At 39.5% G+C, this 20,546-nt stretch overlaps 1 protein-coding gene and 1 pseudogene across 2 annotated transcripts in view; one reads left to right on the top strand and one right to left on the bottom strand.

Moving 5' to 3' along the window:
- LOC111147990 (ARP2 actin related protein 2 homolog) overlaps nucleotides 1-7,368 on the bottom strand; it is a 41,598-nt gene extending 34,230 nt beyond the window's left edge. The window contains exon 1 of one of the 2 annotated variants that reach the window (XM_022504327.1): nucleotides 7,181-7,368. In XM_022504327.1, coding sequence (XP_022360035.1) covers nucleotides 7,181-7,228 — 48 coding nt within the window. In that variant the 5' untranslated portion in view covers nucleotides 7,229-7,368. The remainder of the gene's footprint in view (nucleotides 1-7,180) is intronic. The other variant, XM_022504328.1, reaches the window with a different exon arrangement.
- A 211-nt stretch (nucleotides 7,369-7,579) lies between these two features.
- On the top strand, nucleotides 7,580-12,733 carry LOC111147926 (annotated as a pseudogene).
- Nucleotides 12,734-20,546: the final 7,813 nt, after the last annotated feature.

Here is a 20,546-nt window from a genome sequence, read left to right as displayed (position 1 = left end):
GTGCACCCAAATGTTTATAGCAGCATGTCCACAATAGCCAAACTATGGAAAGAACCTAGATGTCCACCAACAGATGAATGGATAAAGAAGATGTGGTATATATACACAATGGAATACTATGCAGCCTTCAAAAGAAATGAAACCTTGCCATTTGTGATGACGTGGATGGAACTAGAGAGTACTATGCTTAGAGAAATAAGTCAATTGGAGAAAGACAACTATCATACAATATCCCTGATATGAGGAAGTGGAGGTGCAACGAGGGGGGTTTGGGGGGTAGGAAAAGAATAAATGAAACAAGAAGGGATTGGGAGGGAGACAAACCGTAAGAGACTCTTAATCTCATAAAACAAACTGAGGGTTGCCGGGGCGGGGGGGAGGTGGGTAGGGAGAGGGTGGTGGGGTTATAGACATTGGGGAGGGTATGTGCTATGGTGAGTGCTGTGAAGTGTGTAAACCTGGCGATTCACACGACCAGTACCGCTGGGGCTAATAATACATTATATGTTTATAAAAAAATTTAAAAATTATTAAAAAAAAAAACCCTGATACACTAAGAGACTTAACAACTACAGTAAAACTGAAAATAGAACCAAGGGTTTTTAATTCTTATACCAATAATACAGCCTGTTCAGTCTTATTTTTAAGAGCAGGCATTGCAAGGAAAATGCAATTAAAAACTTAAGGGCAGGAGGAGGAAGCTACAGACCAGGAAATGTAATCATAGTCTCTACCTTCTCCCTTAACAAGTCTTTATTCATGTAAGTTATATTGTACAAGGATTTTTGTGTCTACTGATAAATCCCAAGTGCCTAGAACAGTGTCTGGGACATAGGAAGTGCATACTATATAACTGACCAATAAAAATTAAAAATTTTGCTGTTGATTTGGAAGTATGATACCATGATTATTTTATTTTTTAGTTTTTTTATTTTTTATTCTTTTAAGATTTTATTTATTTATTTGACAGAGAGAGATCACCAGTAGGCAGAGAGGCAGGCAGAGAGAGAGAGAGAGAGAGAGGAGGAAGCAGGCTCCCTGCCAAGCAGAGAGCCCGATGCTCTCTGAGCATCCCAAGACCCTGAGATCATGACCTGAGCCAAAGGCAGAGGCTTAACCCATTGAGCTACCCAGGCACCCACCATGATTATTTTAATACAGAGAATTTGTTTCATCTTAAGAAAAAGTACATTGTTTCATGGCTCCGGGCCCCATACATTCTCTGAAAAGAATTAAGGAGAAAAACAGTATCTGAGTGTGACACATGACAATAATAAGAATGTTGACAGAAACTATTAACCTACCCCTTGACAGAAAGCTACTGTGTACAAAAAACTGTTTTATTTGATGGTGGTAAAACTTGGGAATGATCTTAAACTTACTGACTTCTGACTAACCCCACCAAAATATCGAATTTTTATATTTCAAAGATCTCTATACCAACCTTGTTGGAAATGCTGATGAACCACATTTAACTATAAATAGCCCAGAACATTCTGCCACCCAGAATTTGAAGTGAATTTCAAGTCTTTTATAAATAGAATTTTAAAAAATATATTAAAGTCATGACTTATGCTGATTAAAGCTATGAAAAATCTGTCTGAAATACCACCTGACTTCCTATCCTCCCAGTTCACATTTACATTCTAGAATCTCCATAAAACATACTGTCCATATACATGTTCTTCCAAACCCACAAAACCTAGTCCTGGTCAGTTAACCTCTAAGTCATCAAGGCTAGGGTATTTTTCAGTTACAGCTACCTGTTTCTAAAACTTTGATACAATTCTTATTGGATTATTTTCCAAGGCAATAGCAGGATATGATGGCATAAGGAATAATCTTTTTTTTTTTTTTAAGGTTTTATTTATTTATTTGGCAGAGAGAGAGAATACAAGCAGGGGGAGCTGCAGGCAGAGGAAGAGGGAGAAGCAGGGAGCCAGATGTGGGGATGGATCCCAGGATCCCTGGGATAATGACCTGAGCCACCCAGGTGGCCCCAACCATACGCAAATTTCTATATGAATAACATTTGTCATGATCATCAGCCTAATATCAGCATTAGTCATAATCTACCTTATATTCCAAATATAGAAACAAATACTATGCAGATATTAAATTCTTTTTTTTTTTCTTCTTCCAGATATTAAATTCTTATGTTTACCTCAAAGTAATGAACAGATAAGGACACTGGTTGGGTCAAAAGTGTCCATTCCAGGCTGAAAATGCTCCCTTATATAGTTATAAATGTTTTTAAAGAAAATTATAGAATGACTGAAAAAAGAATCGACAAGTTTCCAAGGGCCATCTTCAGCATATTAAATATAAACAAATGATTTAAGAGAGAAATACTATCTAAAATTGAAGGTGGGAGGATGAGCCTGGCATGGGAAATAAATCAAATCCTGGTGCACGGAAGAGGCTGTGAAGGTTGACATGCTTTCCCTCTCATTCTGAGCTACACAGACTCAGAAACACACAACATGGCAAATACATAAATAATCACATTTGTCAATGTTTACTGATTATAAATGCTCAGATGGGTGGTTTATAGCTTAAAATTCTCGTTTGAGCATATTTTTGTTTGTTTGTTTGAGCATATTTTAAGGGATGAAATATTTGCCGTGTGACTAAGGTAAAAAGACATCCCTGAAATAGGAGACTCCCTGAAACTATAAAAACAATTGTAAACCCATTTATTCCTGTGCTTTACAAAATAAGGAAAGTTGGCATTTAATTCAAATTAAACATACCAATCACTTATTAATGAAATTGCTTATGCAGTTTAAGCAGTAGCTTACTGGAAGCAGATGCTGCTTTAATAATCCAGTGCCAGGGGTGCCTGGGTGGCTCAGTGGGCTAAGCCTCTGCCTTCAACTCAGGTCATGATCTCAGAGTCCTGGGATTGAGCTCCGCATCAGGCTCTCTGCTCAGCAGGGAGCCTGCTTTCCCCCGCCCCCCACCTGCTGCTCTGCCTACTTGTGCTCTCTCTGTCAAATAAATAAATAAAATCTTTAAAAAAAATAATAACCCAGTGCCAGCACTCCTACATGGTATTAGATACTCGGTCAAAATGACAATAGCTGCACTATTTCATATTATTGCCAATGTGAGAGCATTAATAGCTATAATAACAAGAGTTTAATTACAATAATCTATTTTTAATAACAAAATGAATACAATTTGACATTTCCTTTCTTGCAAAAAGTCAGTACCTTAAAAAAAAATCTAATTCATGTGATAAAATGCAAAGAATACAGTCTTTTCCAAGCTACTCATTTGGTATCATTTTAATCCTTGCAATACCTCCCCCAGTCTAATCATTTTAAGACTTGGACTTAGTTCTCTCATTGTGTGCAAGAAGGTTGAGTTTAAGAAATAGATTTTACCATATATAGTTTCCTCTTCATAGCACTGTGGTTTGAACTGACTCCCTTACTTGCCACTGAGTCATCAAATGGTAAGAACATGAACAGTATAATGTTCTTTCAAGCAAAAATGAAGAAAAAAATCCAACTACATTTGCTCTAAAAGTATCTTTCTCCCCTCAAAAAATAAACTGGGATTTATACAGCCCCATTTGAGCTTATTTAATTTGTATTTTTCCTTTATTAATTTAATCTGATGGTATGATATATTCATTAATTTAATTGCCTAGTGATTATTCTCATCTTAAGCCACAAAAATATTTTTTTCTATTTCAAAGCATTTTGCAGAGTGAAGCCAAATTTGTTTTTGGTTTGTTCCTACTTCAAGCACTCCTAAATTCAAAATATAAACTAGCATAAATCTGATAAAGCACAGCATAAGCAACAACAAATGTGAAAATTATAAATGAAAGCATAATTATCCTAGCACAAGAAGCTACTTTGTATCATTAGACCCTAAAAATTCTACCAGTCATACAGTAAGCACACGAGTCTTTCCTGTCGGTGAACTAGCTTAATGCTGATGAAATCACCCAAGTTTGGTAACAATACACTCCAGGGACCTGGGCCCAACTCTTGAAAGACACCTAAACCTAAGCAGATCTCCAGATTTTCACCTGCGTGGCCATTTTCAGTGGTTCTATTTAGATGGAAGCTCTCTTTTAGGTTTGAATTGTTATGAAGATGAAATGCATAAATTATTGGAATCAGGTTAAGTTTTCCTCCTCTAGGCCACCCTAATGAGAGAGACCCCATCTAGTTGGGAGCTAGTGAGGAAGAGAAGCAGGACCAACATTTGACATGTGATCATAAGACTCACCCACTCTTAGAGCATTCCAATTAGGGTCTGCCAGCGGGGATAAAAAAAAAAAAAATCATCGGGGCACCTGGGTAGCTCAGTGGTTAGGGCCTCTGCCTTTGGCTCGGGTCATGATCCCAGGGTCCTGGGATCGGGCCCCGCATTGGGCTCTCTGCTCGGCAGGGAGCCTGCTTCCTCCTCTCTCTGCCTGCATCTCTGCCTACTTGTGATCTCTGTCTGTCAAATAAATAAATAAAATCTTAAAAAAAAAAAATCATCAATTTCTCAAATAGCCTATAAGCCTAAAACCTAAAATGTGTTAAGAGACCAGTTGCTTTAGGGTAACAACTATTTATGCAAGTTTTTAGAAATTAAAATTGAACATCTTCTGTAATATTTAGTTGTAGATAACTCAGTATAGGTTCAGGTACCGAAACAAAATCAAGAGGACTATGAAATATAAGCAGTAAGAAATAGAGAATTTCTGTGTTTAGAATCCTTTAAATTTTCAGATATCACAGCATTCCTAGCTACATATTACATCAGAACTGTCTCTTCATTTGAAGCCAATCATGTCTACAGAAAATCCGGATAAAATTTTAAAGTAACTAGAAATCTAACACCAAATACATATATTTTGTTCAAATTAACTACATTTTTCCTTTACTGATCTCTTAAGGTACAAGATTCTTAAACTAAGGGTTAGCCATAAGCCTAATCAATAACAGACAATCAGCTTTCTAACTCAGATAAACTAATGAAATAGTAACAAAAATGAACTCATGGCTAACATTCCTATTCTAACTGAATATCAACAAACTCATACACTACAAATACAGAGCTCATTACCCTTCGAAGAGGAGGAATCACTGAAATATAACTGGCTCTGATTTCTAAAGATTATCAGACATATTTTAAAAAATATTTTAAATTCAATTTTTAAAGCTTTAAATTTTTTAGAGGTCAATTTCAGACTACAGGGGGAATCAGGCTACTTTTTTTTTTTTTTTAAAGCATCTTTAACTGGGTTTTAGCTGTAAAAGCAATAAATGTTTATAGTTAATTTGGTTTAAAGATAGTCTCACATGTTTTGTTAAAAAAACAAAACAGAGCACTTCCCAATAATTCAGAAGAGTCATGAAGTCTTTCCTATCTTCCCTCATTCTTATCCCCAGGCTCACAGATAACCACTACGAACATATCACTCCCTCTAAAAGTTCCATGTACAAGTTCGTGGACACATAGACATATTTAATAAAATAAAGAACATTCACATAAATGGGATCATTCTAAAACTTCTTTTTTAACTTAACAATAAACCTTAGATATTTCCACAGTGGTGAATCTGCCTTTTTTTTAAGCATACCATTCTGTATGGATGCCCCATTATATGATAACCCTTATTACTCTCATGTTTTTAACTTAGTTCATATAAAACTAGTGTGATCATTGCTTGTAAAAGTCTGTAGCACAATAAGGGCAGTATTATGTCAGTAAATATCAGCTCCTTTTTCCCCTCAACAATTCACTTTCCAAAATGTTTTAATGTTCAAATAAAATCTGGACGCCTGGGTGGCTCAGTGGGTTAAGCCTCTGCCTTGGCTCACTCGGGTCATGATCCCAGGGTCTTGGGATCCACCCCATATCGGTGGCCAGGAGCCTGCTTCCCACCCCCCTCTCCCTGCCAGGCACTCTGCCTACTTGTGATCTCTGTCTGTCAAATGAATAAATAAAATCTTTAAAGAAAAAAAAGTTCAAGTAAAATCTTTTTTGTTTTTGTTCTTTTTTTCAGATGTATAACATAGTGACATATAGGACATATAGGACAACTATATGTTATGCTATGCTCACCGTGGGTGTAGTTACCATATAATGCTATTCAGTACCTCTGACTATATTCCCTAAGCTGTATCTGTCATCCCCGTGATTTACTCACTCCATAACTGGAAGTCTATTTTAATTCATATGTCACATTTATGGAAAAAGAGGAGAAAAGTCACAAAATATTGCAACTCCAAAATGGTTAGAAATCATTGTAACGCAGGGGGAAATGATCATTATAGAACTCATCCCAATTAGGTAACATTTCTGTCTTCCAATGTTCTACTCTAAGTTTTTTTTAAATGGGGGCGGGGAGTTGAAAGCAACAACTTTCCATTGATTTCTAAATCACTGTTTTAGCCAGATTTTTACAATCATTTGCCTTTTTGAATCTTAAAGACTAACATGATCTGTGTTCTGCATCTAAGGAAAAAAATGGGGGGAGGGGGGTAACAAAATTGTTTAACTTCCCCCAAGGTCTACAATTTAACACCTGGGCCTTAAAGTGGTCTTCGATCTCCCAAGATCAATAGAACATACTGTCTCTGAGGGGCTGCACCGAGGCCAAATTCCCAGCATGCAGAACAAAAAGTAAATGATGCTTTGCTCAACTGCACCCCCCCCCCCCAAAACTGCGAAAGGGCTGCGGCTCGTTGCATGACAGCACTTCCCTTTTTCTTTAAACCCATTTCCTGCCTCCCGTTGGGTATCGTCAATGATACAGGAAGAGGAAGGCCTCTGGGTCTTTCTCCTTTCTACAGAACCGGTGACCCTGGGGAACGGAACCCTTATCGAACAAACCTACCCAGTCTTTTACCCCTCCAGCCCTTTAGCCAAAGTGTCCCCATTCGGGCGCGGCGCCGGCCGCCGCCGGGCAGCAAGCTGGATCCCCCTCCAGTGTCGGCCTTTCCCACCGCCTCACCCCGAGTCGCGGAGGTGGCAGGCTCGGGGAGACCAGAATGGGATCGGTCCGCTCACTCCCCACGCCCGCCAAGGCCGGAAGCGCTGCCCCGCGCCCCCTGGTCCCGGCTGCCCGAGGGCCCAGGGGTGCAACCCCGACCACCGAGGGCCCACGCGCCACTAGCACATCCCCGCCCCGGCTTGAGGCCATGACTTCCCCGCCGGCGCTTACCCCGGTGCCGTTGTCGCACACCACCACCTTCCTGCCCTGGCTGTCCATCGTCGGTCCGGAAGAGAGCCGCCGCCACCGAACGACCTAAGCCCCTACTGCCCGGCCCTTTCCTCTTCCTCCTCCTTCTTCGCGGCCCCTCCTTCGGGCCAACTTTCTTCCCCCAACCGGAAGTCAACGCCCGGCCCCACCCGCCATTTAAGATACAGCCCGCACGGAAGGGGTGGGGGTGGGAGGGAGGAGGCCGAGACTGGCAGTAGTGAGACCCAATAAGAAACGTTTAAGTTCGAAGCCCCGCCCACAACTCCTGTTTCTGCTTCGGCTCCCTCTCAGCGGTCGTGGTCACCGCCCACCCGGCTTCTTCCTTATGGCTTCTAGTTCCTGGAGCTTCGCGGGGCTTTAATGGCGGCTGATTTAGGGGACGTTGAGGCCCAAGGCGCTGCAGGAGGTGAGGGCCTCCCTTATCCGTCTGCCAAAAAGAGGCAGGCAGGTGAAGGACACTGGATCTGTGCGAGATGGCAGTGGAATGTAGAGAGGAGACAGCCTGGAGGGTGGAAGGCAGGGGAAACAAACCTGGACATCTCTGTTGAACCGCCGTTGAGCATGGTTTGGTGTGTCATGGCTTCTAGGGCTTTTCAGGGAACAGAGCTGGGATGGATACACGCATATGAAGTCATGCGTTTATACTGATACCTCCAATTCCAGTCCAACCCTTTTTTGCCCAATTTGCCTTTAGTCAAGTGAGCAGGAGTGGATACCTATCTTTTCAGGCCCCTCGTTCACCAGTTCTCGTCCAGCAGCACCATGTTCCTTCACACCTCTTCACTGTATGTACCTGTTTGAACCCAGAGTCTCGACTTCGAAATCAGACAGCCTCAGTTTCAAATATGGCTCTGCCACTCAAGGATTCTGTGATTTGGATTTATCTTTGCCTGTGCATACGAATACTAACCTCTACTTCCATGGGTGGTTGTGAAGGTAAAATTCTATGCATGGAGTATCTATCTATTCAGTGGTAGTTATTGATTATTATTTACATACTTCTAAAGGTATAGTTCTTTCTACCTATAATGCCTCTCCTTTTTTTTTTTAATCAATCAGGAGACTTCTCATGCTCTTCTTAATCACAGATCTTCTCATACAGTTGTCACATCTATGAAGACTTTGCTGATAACCGTCAAGAGGCTCCTTACTCTTTCTTCACTAATTAGTTTACCATGGACATATGAATAATATTCTTGTGCTTTTGACATTCAACAACTTTTGGATGAGTGATGTTAAAATTTATCTTGAAAAAAATGCCAGCATTTTTGAGAGGTGAGAACTAGAATTGTGCCTTTCACATGGCTGTACATGTGCACTGACTAGATTAAAGCTTGGATCATAAACCCCTCGGTCCAGTATTCTAATACGAGGCTGCCTCTCAGTTTTCACTTTGTTCTTTTATTAGACCAGTCGTTTTCAAACCTTTATAAGGGCTTAGGCAGCTTTATTTGAATTTAATCTTTCTAAAAAAAAAAAAAAAAGATTTATTTATTTATTTTAAAGAGAGTGTACAGGATCATGGGAGGTGCAGAGGAAGAGAGAGACTCCTCAAGCAGACTCCCCGCTGAGTGTGGAGCCTGATGCTGGCAGGGCTCAGTCCTAGGACCCTAAGATCATGACCTCAGTCAAAATCAAGAGTCCACCACTTAACTGACTGAGCTGCCCAGGTGTGCCCCCTCAAATTAATCTTACATGGAACCTCAACATATAAAATAAATTAAAGCTGCCATAGTAGTGAAAAGTTTGAGAAATTAGAATGGATAGAAGGCTTCAGGGAAATATGTCTTCTCTGCACCTGTTTCAGTAGTTGTTGAGGTACCTTACCCTGCTGAACAGTGCCTTAGTTCACAAATTACACATCTGCCTTTTGTGACCCCAGTGCCTGGCGCTGTAAAATTTTCCTGGAAGTATATTTATTTGGTCTCAGCAAATTGAACTCAAGTATTGCTGTGTCCTTTTATTTTTCCTCTCTGTGTTTTTTTTTTTTTTTACTGTTTAAGAGATTATATTTTGGGTTTTTTTTCTGATAATAAAAATAGTACATGCAGATGACAGAAAATATCCACAAATATCCATTTGCTATACTAATAGAAATGCAGCAGACCCTTGACCATGCAAATTCAGATGCAGCACTATTGGTGACTGGTTCCTACCTTCTATACCAGGCGAAACCAGATCATTTCACTTTCCTCAAAATAATGTGATTACATATTTTAGGTGGTTATTTTGGGGGAGGAGGAGAGGGAGTCTTCATATCTATCCTCTATCATGGTTTTATGTATATTATTCCACACAAAAATCTTGCTAAACAGATATTCCCATTTTACACACGAAAAATGAGGGTTTGGGGTGCCTGGGTGGCTCAGTGGGTTAAGCCTCTGCCTTCAGGTCTGGTCATGATCTCAGGGTCCTGGAATCGAGCCCCACATCAGGCTCTCTGCTCAGCGGGAAGCTGGCTTCCCCCTCTCTCTCTGTCTGCCTACTTGTGATCTCTCTCTCTCTGTCAAATAAACAAATCTTAAAAAAAAAAAAAAAAAAAAGAAATGAGGGCTTTAAAATATTAAGTCCTGTAAGGTCATAGGATATGAAGTATATATAACAGATACCAGTATGTTGTTTTTTGTCATCAGTGAATATTCTGAAGTTGAAAGAATATTAGAAAAATCCAAATAAATTTAATACAAGACTGATACACTGAAAACTATGAAACATTGTTTAGAAAAATTAAAGAAGATCTAGATAAGTAAACATACCATGTTCATGGATTGAACACTCATTGGTTTGGTTTGGTTTTTAAAGATTTTATTTATTTATTTAACAGAGAGATAGAGAGCACAAGTAGGCAGAGCGGCAGGCAGAGGGAGAGGAAGAAGCAGGCTCTCCACTGAGCAGGGAGCCCAAAGCAGGGCTTGATCCCAGGACCCCAGGATCATGACCTGAGCTGAAGGCAGCTGCTTAAATGACTGAGGCCTGCAGGTACCCTGAACACTCATAATTAAGATGACAGTTCTCTTCAAATTGTTCTGTAAATTCAAATGTAATCTCTATCAAAACCCCAGCAGCGTTTTTTTTTTTTTTTTTTTTTTAGAAACCAACAAGTTTGATCCTGAAAGTTATATGGAAATGCAGAATAGCCAGAATAGCCAAAACAATTTTGAAAAGGAAAAGCAAAAGTGGCAGACTTCCACTGATTTCAAAACTTATTATAAGGTACAGTAATGAAGACAGTATGATATTGTCACAAGGATGGACATATAAATCAATGGTACAGAATAGACAGCCCAGAAATAAACTTACATTTATGGCCAATTGATTTTCAACAAATCTGCTGAAACAATTCAGTGGGGAAAGGGCAATTTTTTTTTTAAAGATTTTATTTATTTATTTGACAGACAGAGATCACAGGTAGGCAGAGAGGCAGGCAGAGGGAGGAAGGGAAGCAGGCTCCCTGCTGAGCAGAGAGCCCGATGTGGGGCTCGATCCCAGGACCCTGGGATCATGACCCGAGCCGAAGGCAGAGGCTTTAACCCACTGAGCCACCCAGGCGCCCCGCAATTTTTTTTTAAACAAATAGTACTTGGACAACTAGATATTCTTATATGTGGAGAAAAAAAAGAACTTTGATCCTTGCTTCACACTATACACAAAAATTAATTCAAATGGATCATAGATTTAAATTTAGAAGAGCAGGTGAACCTGGCTGGCTCAGTTGGAGGAGCATACAACTCTTTGTCTTGAGGTTGTGAGTTTGAGCCCCACATGGAGTGCAGAGATTATTTTTAAAAATCTTTTAAAAGTTAAAGATAAGGTGGGGCGCCTGGGTGGCTCAGTGGGTTAAGCCTCTGCCTTCTGCTCGGGTCATGATCCCCGAATTGGGCTCTCTGCTCCGCGGAGAGCCTGCTTCCTCCTCTCTCTCTGCCTGCCTCTGCTTGCTTGTGATCTGTCAAATAAATAAATAAAATCTTTAAAAAAAAAAAAAAAGTTAAGGGCGCCTGGGTGGCTCAGTGGGTTAAAGCCTCTGCCTTCGGCTCAGGTCATGATCCCAGGGTCCTGGGATCAAGCCCCGCATCGGGCTCTCTGTTCTGTGGGGAGCCTGCTTCCCCCTCCCCCTCTGCCTGCCTCTCTGCCTACTTGTGATCTCTGTCTGTCAAATAAATAAAATCTTTAAAAAAAAAATTAAAGATAAAAATAAATAAATTTAGGAGAGCTAAAACTATAAGTTCTGGGAAAAAAAGACGAGAAAAATCTTTTGTTGTTAAGCAAAGATTGCTTAGACATAACACCAAAATCATGATTCGTAAAAGAAAAAAATGATAAATTGGACTTAACCGAAATTTAAAAGTTTAACTCATGTATTAAGAAAACCAGGGGCGCCTGGGTGGCTCAGTGGGTTAAGCCGCTGTCTTCGGCTCAGGTCATGGTCTCAGAGTACTGGGATCGAGCCCCGCATCGGGCTCTCTGCTCAGCAGGGAGCCTGCTTCCTCCTCTCTCTGCCTGCCTCTCTGCCTGCTTGTGATCTCTCTGTCAAATAAATAAATAAAATCTTTAAAAAAAAAAAAAAAACAAAAGACAAGCCACAGACTAAAAGATTTTTGCAAATTATATATTCAACAAAGAACTTGTATCCAGAATAAATTAAGAACACATAATAATGATAAGATAAATTATCTAATATTAAAAGTGGGTGAAAAATTTGAGTAGACATTTCACCCAAGAAGTTTTATGAATGACTAATAAGCACATGGAAAGATACTCAACATCATTAATCATTAGGGAAATATAAATTAAAACCATAATGAAAGTGGTGGCCTGCAGGCAGTAAGGCCACAGGTGGACTGGGTCTTGTGCTCCTCCACCAGGCTGGTAATGCCCCACCAGGCACTCCAGCTGGGACCACTGGGCAGGCTGCCCTCAAGGACAGTGAGAGCTGCCAGGCAAGAGCCTTGCACTCCTGCACAGTTTTGGCATTTTCTTGCAGGGGCTGCTCTGTGCAGTGGCGTTTGGCATGTTGGTGCTCAAACCTAAGAACCAAAGCATGAAAGAAGTCCCTAGAGTATATGGTTTTTAGACACTTCCAAACAAGTCATAGGAATATTACTCATCCACTTTGCAAACGTGTACCTAGCAGATCTCATCGAATAGGACCCTTGTTCACTTCAGCTTTCTCTTGAGACACAACTGTTAGCAAGTTGCTCATCTCTGTGGACATGCAAGCCATGAGCATCTTAGTTGAGTAGCAAGCAGTGGGAGCTCCTGCATTTGGACAAATGTGGAGACCCGCTGCAGTGTGGAGCCCAGGTCCAGCAGTGTGCTTTTACATCTTGATCATGATTTTTGGGAAGTCACCTTCATCGTCCTCATACTTCAGTGGAAAAAGGTGGCCCATTGAGTCCCACTGAAAACCCGGATCAGAAATTGGCCATCATCATGCTGATTGCCCTTTTCTTTGTTAATGCTTTAATGTTTTGGGTAGTGGACTACACTCTTAAATTCTTCAGCATGTCCTCTTGAAGAAAGAATACAATATTTTACAAAACCATAGTATCATTGTATCTAGGAAAAATTAGTAGTAACTCCATATCATCTAACATTCAGTCCATATTTGTATTTCCCTAGTTGTCCCTACCATGTTTATAGCTGTTTTTCTTCCTAAACCAAGATCCAATCAGGGTTCAGATATTATGTTTGTTGTTATGTCTCTCTCTTTTAAAAAAAAAAAAAGATTTATTTATTTAGTTGAGAGAGAAAGAGAGCACAAGTGGGAGGGGCAAAGGGAAAGAGAGAGAAAATCTCAAGCAGACTCTACCCTGAGCATGGATGGAGCCCTAGGCAGGCTCCCATGAGATCATGACCTAAGCAGAAACTAAGAGTTGATGCTCAACTGACTGAGCCACACTGGAACCCTTTGTTAATCCCTTTAATCTCTTAATCTAGAATAGTCATCCTACTTTTTTTTTCATGGCATTAACTTTTTGAAGAGTTCAGATCATTTGGCTATAGAAATGTTCCATGATCTGGATTTGTATGAATGCTTTCTTGTGGTTGGTTAAATTTTTAAGTGATGTTTATGCATAATGTTGTTATGGCATTTGATGATACTATAGACAGGATGTGTTACATGGATATTCTTTGCTTTTGGCAATATAAAATTAACATTGTATTGATATCAGAACCAAGCAAAAATCTTGCAATACTATCAATAATGCTATTGTCTGGATTTAGATCTAGCCTAGAAAGAGTACAATTTTTATACACACATATGCACACACAGAAAAGCAGGAATCTTTGATTTGTGATTCCATATCTGTTGGAGAAGGGAATAAATACTATGAAAGTTAATATACTAAATGTTTTACTATCCAAGTTCCTGACTTTATTTATTTATTTATTTATTCACTCACTCATTCATTTATTTATTTAAATAAGGCTCCTGCCCAATGTGGGGCTTGAATTCATGACCCTGAGATGAAGAGTTACATGTTTTACAGACTGATCCAGCCAAGTGCCCTTTTTCTCAATGTCATTTAGCCTCTTACTCGTTTTTATATTCTCTGTAAAACATAAATACATCTCCGGGTTAGAGGAAAATAATTTGAGGAGTTTATGCATTTTATGATACAACAGCTTTAAGGGTTTTTTAAAAAAGATTTTATTTATTTGTTTTAGAGCATGTGGTGGCAGGGCGGGGAGAGGGGTAGCGGGAGAGGGAAAGAGAGAATCTTATGCCGACTCTGTTTTGGGTGTGGAGCCCAACATGGGGTTAGATCTCATAACCCTGAGATCACAACCTGAGCTGAAATTAGGAGTTGGATGCTCAACTGACTGAGCCACCCAGGCGCCCCTAAGTTATCTTTTAATAATCGACCTGATTACTATTTTTGGCTTTTATTATGGAAAATTTCAAACACATATAAAAGTATAATAAAATGAACCCTATGAGCCCATCAGCTAACTTCTGCAGTGATGGTCTTTCTGCTGTTCTTGTTTCATCAATTTTTCTTCACACAGTTTTGTTGTTCTTGTTTGGTGGGAGTATTTTAAAGCAAATATCAGGGATCATACCTTACCTCTTTTAAATACTTCAGTATGTGTTTCTAACACATAATGACTTTAAAAATATAATCACAATAACATTATTATACCCAAAAAAATTAACAAATTCTTATTATCTCTTAATACTCAATCCATATTTAGCTTTCCCTAGTTGTCTCCAAAATGTCCTCTTTCTCTTTTTCATTTTTTTTCTTTTTCTTTTTTAAAAATATTTTATTTATTTGACAGAGAGAGAGAGACAGCGAAAGATGGAACACAAGCAGGGGGAGTGGGAGAGGGAGAAGCAGGCCTCCTGCCAAGCAGGGAGCCCAATGTGGGGCTCAATCCCAGGGCCCTGGAATCATGACCTGAGCTGAAGGCAGACGCTTAACAACTGAGCCATCCAGGTGCCCTTCATTTTTTTTTTTTTTCAATCAATATCTAAATAAGGCCTGCACATTGCATTCAGTTGATATGTCTCTGAAGCCTATTTTAGTCTATGACACTTCCCTCTCTCTTTCCTTACACCATATTTTGGGTGAAGAAACAGGATCTTTTGTCCTCTGGAATTTCCTGATTCTGGATTTGGCTGATTGTATCCATGCAATGTTGTTTGTCTTGTTCCTCTAGCCTCCATATTTTCTAGAAATTGGTGGTTAGATCTAGAAGTTTGATTAGATGTAGGTTCAACTATTTTGGTAAAAGTGTTTCATAGGCAGTGATGTACTTTTATTGTAGTGAAGTACAGAGATGTACTTTTATTGCATCACATTTGAAGAAACACAATGCGTGGATGTCCCACAGTTAGTGATGTTAATTTTAAGATTATTCAGTGGATTTTGGTTTTATTGAATGATATATTAGAGAGTTCCCCATGAGTTTGCCACTTAATAGTTAAAGCAGTCATCAACGATTGTTGCCTGATTGGATCAGGAAGCAATCAAGTAGTTTGCCTGACCCATAATTTCTCATTTCCAAAGCTAATAGGTTTTGACCTAATTAGCCACTGCAGTTGCTTTCCAATAAAATTATAGCTTTAAAACTAGGTTAATTAAATGAATTTTTAAAAATCAAAAAACAAATCTCACAGGCACTTAGTGTGTATAAGCTATAGCTTTAGTTGGCATTTTAGTTGTGATAGTTCTCATTCAAAAGGTTCATATTTCTCCCCTCATTTCACCATATACAAAAATTAACTCGAAACAGATCAAAGATTAAATTTAAGAGGTAAAACTATAAAACTCTTTTATTTATTTTTTTTTTTAAAGATTTTGTTTATTTATTTGACAGAGAGATCACAAGCAGGCAGAGAGGCAGGCAGAGAGAGAGGAGGAAGCAGGCTCCCCTAGAGAGCAGAGAGCCCGATGCGGGGCTCAATCCCAGGACTCTGAGATCATGACCTGAGCTGAAGGCAGCAGCTTAACCCACTGAGCCACCCAGGCGCCCCTATAAAACTCTTTTAAAAACTTAAGGGGTAAGGATGCCTGGGTGGTTGGTTAACTGTCCAACTCTTGGTTTTGGCTTAGGTTGTAATCCCATAGTCGTGAGATCAAGCCCCACATTGGCTCATGCTCAGTGTGAGCACTGAGATCTTGAGGTCTCCCCCTCTGCCCCTCCTACTCCTGTTCTCTCTCTCTCTCTCTCTCTAATAAATAAATAACTCTTAAAAAAAAAAAAACACAGGGGGCACCTGGGTGGCTCAGTTGGTTAAGCCACTGCCTTTGGCTCAGGTCATGATTCCGGAGTCCTGGGATTGAGTCCTGCATCGGGCTCCCAGCTCCGCAGGGAGTCTGCTTCTCCCTCTGAGCTTCCCCCCTCTCATGCTCTCTCTCTCTCTCTCTCTCTCTCTCTCAAATAAATAAATAAAATCTTTTAAAAAAATTAAAAAAAATTTTAAAACCATAGGGGGTAAATCTTTATAACCTTGAATTAGGCAATAGTTTCTTACATATGATACAAAAGCACAAGCAATAAAAGAAGAAATAGATAAATTGGACTTAATCAAAATTAAAAACATTTGTGCTACAAAAGATACCATCAAATGAGTGAAAAGGCAACTCACGGGATGGGAGAAAATACTGGCAAATTGTAAACCTGATAAGGGACTTGTATCTAGTATATATAAAGAAATTTTAAAATTCAATAATAAAAAAGAACTAAACCAATTTGAAAATAGGAAAAGGATTTGAATAGACATTTACCCAAAGAAGATATACAAAATGGCCAATAAAGTCATGAAAAGAAACAGAATGATTAATATCACAGAAACATTAGGTAAATGCAAATCAAAACCACAGTGAGGTTTCACTTCACACTCACTAGGATGGTTGTAATCAAAATGACAGATAATAACAAGTCTTGACAAGGATGTGGAGAAATTAAAATCCTTATCTATTGCTGGTAGGAATGTAAAATGGTGCTGGTGAGAATGTAAAATGGTACTGCTGCCTTACAAAGGAGGACGAAAGTTACTTAAAAGGATAAACACATTTAACATATGACCTAGCCATTCTACTCCTAGATATATAACAGAGAAATGAACACATATGTGCATACAAAAACTTGTACATAAATGTTCATAGCAACATTGTTCATAATAGCCAAAAGTGGATACAACCCAAATGTCCATCAACCAATGAATGGATGAACAAAAGGTAGTGTGTTTATATACACAAAATGGAATATTATTCAGCTGCAAAGAGGAGTGTAGTATTAGTACTGCTACATGTTATTACATGGATGAAACTTGAAAACATTATGCTAAGTGAAGGAAGCCAATTACAATTCCATCTATAATTTATGATTCCATTTATATGAGATATCTGGAATGGGCAAATTTGTAGGAACAGATGGTAGATTATGTTAACTATGACTAGGTTGGTGAATTGTGGGGAAGGAACAGAGAAATGAGGAATGACTGCTAATGAGTATATGGTTTCTTTTTGGGCTAATGTTCTAAATTTGCTTGTGGTGTTGGTTACAGTATTTACTTTTTTGTTTTGTTTTATTGGGATGAAATTAACATATAGTGTTTATATATTTTAAATAAGTGAATTTTATGGTATGTGTATTAGATCTCAATAAAGCCTTTTTTTTTTTTTTAAACCTTTCAGGATAAAGGCTAAAGCAGTTCATTTTACAGGTGAAGAGAATTGCAAGTACAAAGACTCCCTGGGGCTAAAACAAGGAATGAACAAACGAACAAAAGAAAGAAAGAAAGAAATGAGTTGCTAGGTTAATCGACAAATATTTGTAAACTGGAGAGCAGATAGAGGAATCGTAGTCATTAAACCTTGAAAAGCTTAAAAATTAATGCCTGAGGTTAGAATGGGGGAAAAGCAAGCTTCTTCTTGGGCAGAAATCTGAAAAGGAACTGATTAAAAATGGTTTAAAAATTAGACTCCTGAGGTGCCTGGGTGGCTCAGTGGGTTAAGCCTCTGCCTTCGGCTCAGGTCATGGTCTCAGGGTCCTGGGATCAAGCCCTGCATTAGCATCAAGCCCTGCATCTCTGCTCAGCGGGGAGCCTGCTTCCCCCCTCTCTTTCTGCCTGCCTCTCTGCCTACTTGTGATCTCTCTCAAATAAATAAATAAAATCTTAAAAAAAAAATTAGACTCTTAAATATCCCCCTTCAGCCCTTGCAGCCAGATGACACCCTGCCCTGCTTCCCATGCCATCCCTTCTGTCATGGAATGGAGTGGCTTTTCTCTAGAGTGAGGTAAAGCCAAAGGGACTCTGTTCTCAAGGACAGGCATAGTTGGGGACTACAGGGAGGTTAATGGGACATCTATATCCAAACCAGTGGGACACCCAGCCTCCTTCTTACTGAACTGCTAATAAACTGATAATCAGTTTTCCTATAGATACTGACAGCTGGGAATCTCCTTAACAAAAGTAGTCAAAGCTCTGCTAGGTCATACTATAGTAAAATCCACTAGTCAACAGGACTCAGTGTTCAACACACAGCTTCCAGTCAGTTTTTTAGTCTTTCTCTTCTAAATATCACGGGACAGCCTGAGATTGTCAAACACTTGAGGAGAATCTCTAACACCTAAGATAAAAACCAAAACAGTGACGATGTAGGAAACAGAAGAGAACTTTTAAAAAATCATTATAATTAATATCTTTGTGTCCTCAGAGAGATAAGAAAATTTTAATATGATAGAAAAAGTTCAACAAAAAGGTTGGAACTAAAAGGTTAAGACACTTTCCAGAAAGTAGAGTGAAAAGACAATAAAAGTGGGGAAAAGTAGGGAAAAAATTAAACTAGGTGATCTGGCCAGGACATTTTTTTAAAGATGTTATTTATTTACTTGCGAGAGAGAGAGAGAGAGAGCATGAGTAAGGGTGAGGGGAGCAGAGAGAGAGGGACAAGCAGACTTCCCACTGAGTGGGGAGCCCGAAGTGGGGCTCCATCCCAGGACCCTGAGATCATGACCTGAGCTGAAGTCAGATGCTTAACCAACTAAGCCACCCAGGTGCCCCAGGCCAGGACACTTAATATCAGAAAAATAGAACTTACAGAAAGAAAGGACAGAAAACAGGAAGAAAGAAAGAATTTGAGAAATGAAACAAGATTATTTCCAAGAACTGAGAAATAATTTTCTAGACAATGCTCCATTTCTCAGAAAGTTATTGAAGTATGTAATCCTGGAAAATGAGGCAGTTATTCAAGAAATATTTAATCATGAGAAATAGAAGACCGGGGATTCACCAAGATTGAAGAGAAAATAAGAATTCCATGACTGGGGGTGCCTGGGTGGCTCAGTGGGTTAAGCCTCTGCCTTCGGCTCAGGTCATGATCCCAGGGTCCTGGGATCGAGCCCCGCATCGAGCCCCGCATCGGGCTCTCTGCTCAGCGGGGAGCCTGCTTCCCCCTCTCTCTCTACCTGCCTCTCTGCCTACTTGTGATCTCTCTCTGTCAAATAAATAAATAAAAATCTTTATTAAAAAAAAAAAAGAATTCCATGACTGATGGTAGAACAAAATCCCAAGAAATCTGCTGTGCATCACTCTAGAGTCTGAATCAGGACAGTCTACTTTAGGAGGGAAATCAAGACTTCCCTCTCTCCCCACATACACATAAACATTAGATTATCTGATTTATTTTAAGGCTTTGAGGGGTGTCTATGTGGCTCAGTCATTAAGTGTCTGCCTTTGGCTCAGGTCATGATCCTGGGGACCTAGAATTGAGTCTAGCATCAGGCTCCCTGCTCAGTGGAGAGTCCGCTTCTCCGTCCCCCTGCACCTTTTCCCCTCCCCTGGCTTGTGCTCTCTCTCTCTCTCAAATAAGTAAATAAAAATAAAAATTAAAGATTTGGGAGCTGTACATATGTACTTCTAGTAGAGAGTTTTATGATAAACTAGTGATTCCTTCTTAAACAGAGGAAAAATAAGACATTGATTAAATCCAGGGGAAAATTTTAAATTGTAATACAAAAGAAATATTATCATATATACTACATGGCTCAGTATGAGTGTAAATACCAAATAATGGTCTAATCAAATATTATAATAATTGGATGCTAGGAGGATGAGGGGAAGGGAAGTGTATGTGTGCTGGGGAGGAGTTGTAATGGAATTAAATGATCTTTCATAGTAGATGGTTAAGGGATGGTATTTAAACTGAAAAAGATCAGGCACCTGGGTGGCTCAGTCAGTTAAGAGTCTGCCTTCAGCTGAGGTCATGATTCCAGGGTCCTAGAATTAAGTCCCACATTGGGCTCCTGCTCCTCAGGAAGTGTGCTCCTCCCTCTGCCCCTCCTCTCACTCAATCTCTCTTGCTCTTGTGCTCTCTCTCTCTCCCAGATAAATAAATAAAATCTTAAAAAAATAATAAACTGAAAAAGATCAAGAAATAGCTGAAGAAACGTGTTCAAATATAAGGACTTAAGTATCAGAAGAAACAACTAAGAGTTGAAGGTAGTTGTCTTGGGGAAGCAGAAGTTCAGAGTAGAAAGGGTAAGTCCAGCACTGGCTGTTCAACATTATAAGCTTTGCAAAACCATTTGACCTTTTTTTTTTTTTGAGATTTATTTATTTATTTATTTATTTATTTATTTGAGAGAGCATGCACGTGAGCCAGGGGAGGGGCAGAGAAAGAGGGAAAGAATCTCAAGCAGACTCTCCTCTGAGCACAGAGCCCATCAAGGGGCTTGATCTATCGACCCTGAGATCATGACCTGGGCCAAAACCAAAAGTTGGTCACTTAACCAACTAAGCCCCCCACGAACCCCTAGACTTTCCCCCCAAACTTTCCCAGGTTATTTAAACAAGTTACTTACAATATACACA

Source organism: Enhydra lutris, unplaced genomic scaffold, assembly GCF_002288905.1.
Source record: "Enhydra lutris kenyoni isolate GAN:26980312 unplaced genomic scaffold, ASM228890v2 scaffoldscaffold18, whole genome shotgun sequence".
Lineage (NCBI taxonomy): Eukaryota > Metazoa > Chordata > Mammalia > Carnivora > Mustelidae > Enhydra > Enhydra lutris.
The sequence above is the reverse complement of the archived record's forward strand: the minus strand, read 5'-3'. Positions and strand labels throughout refer to the sequence as shown.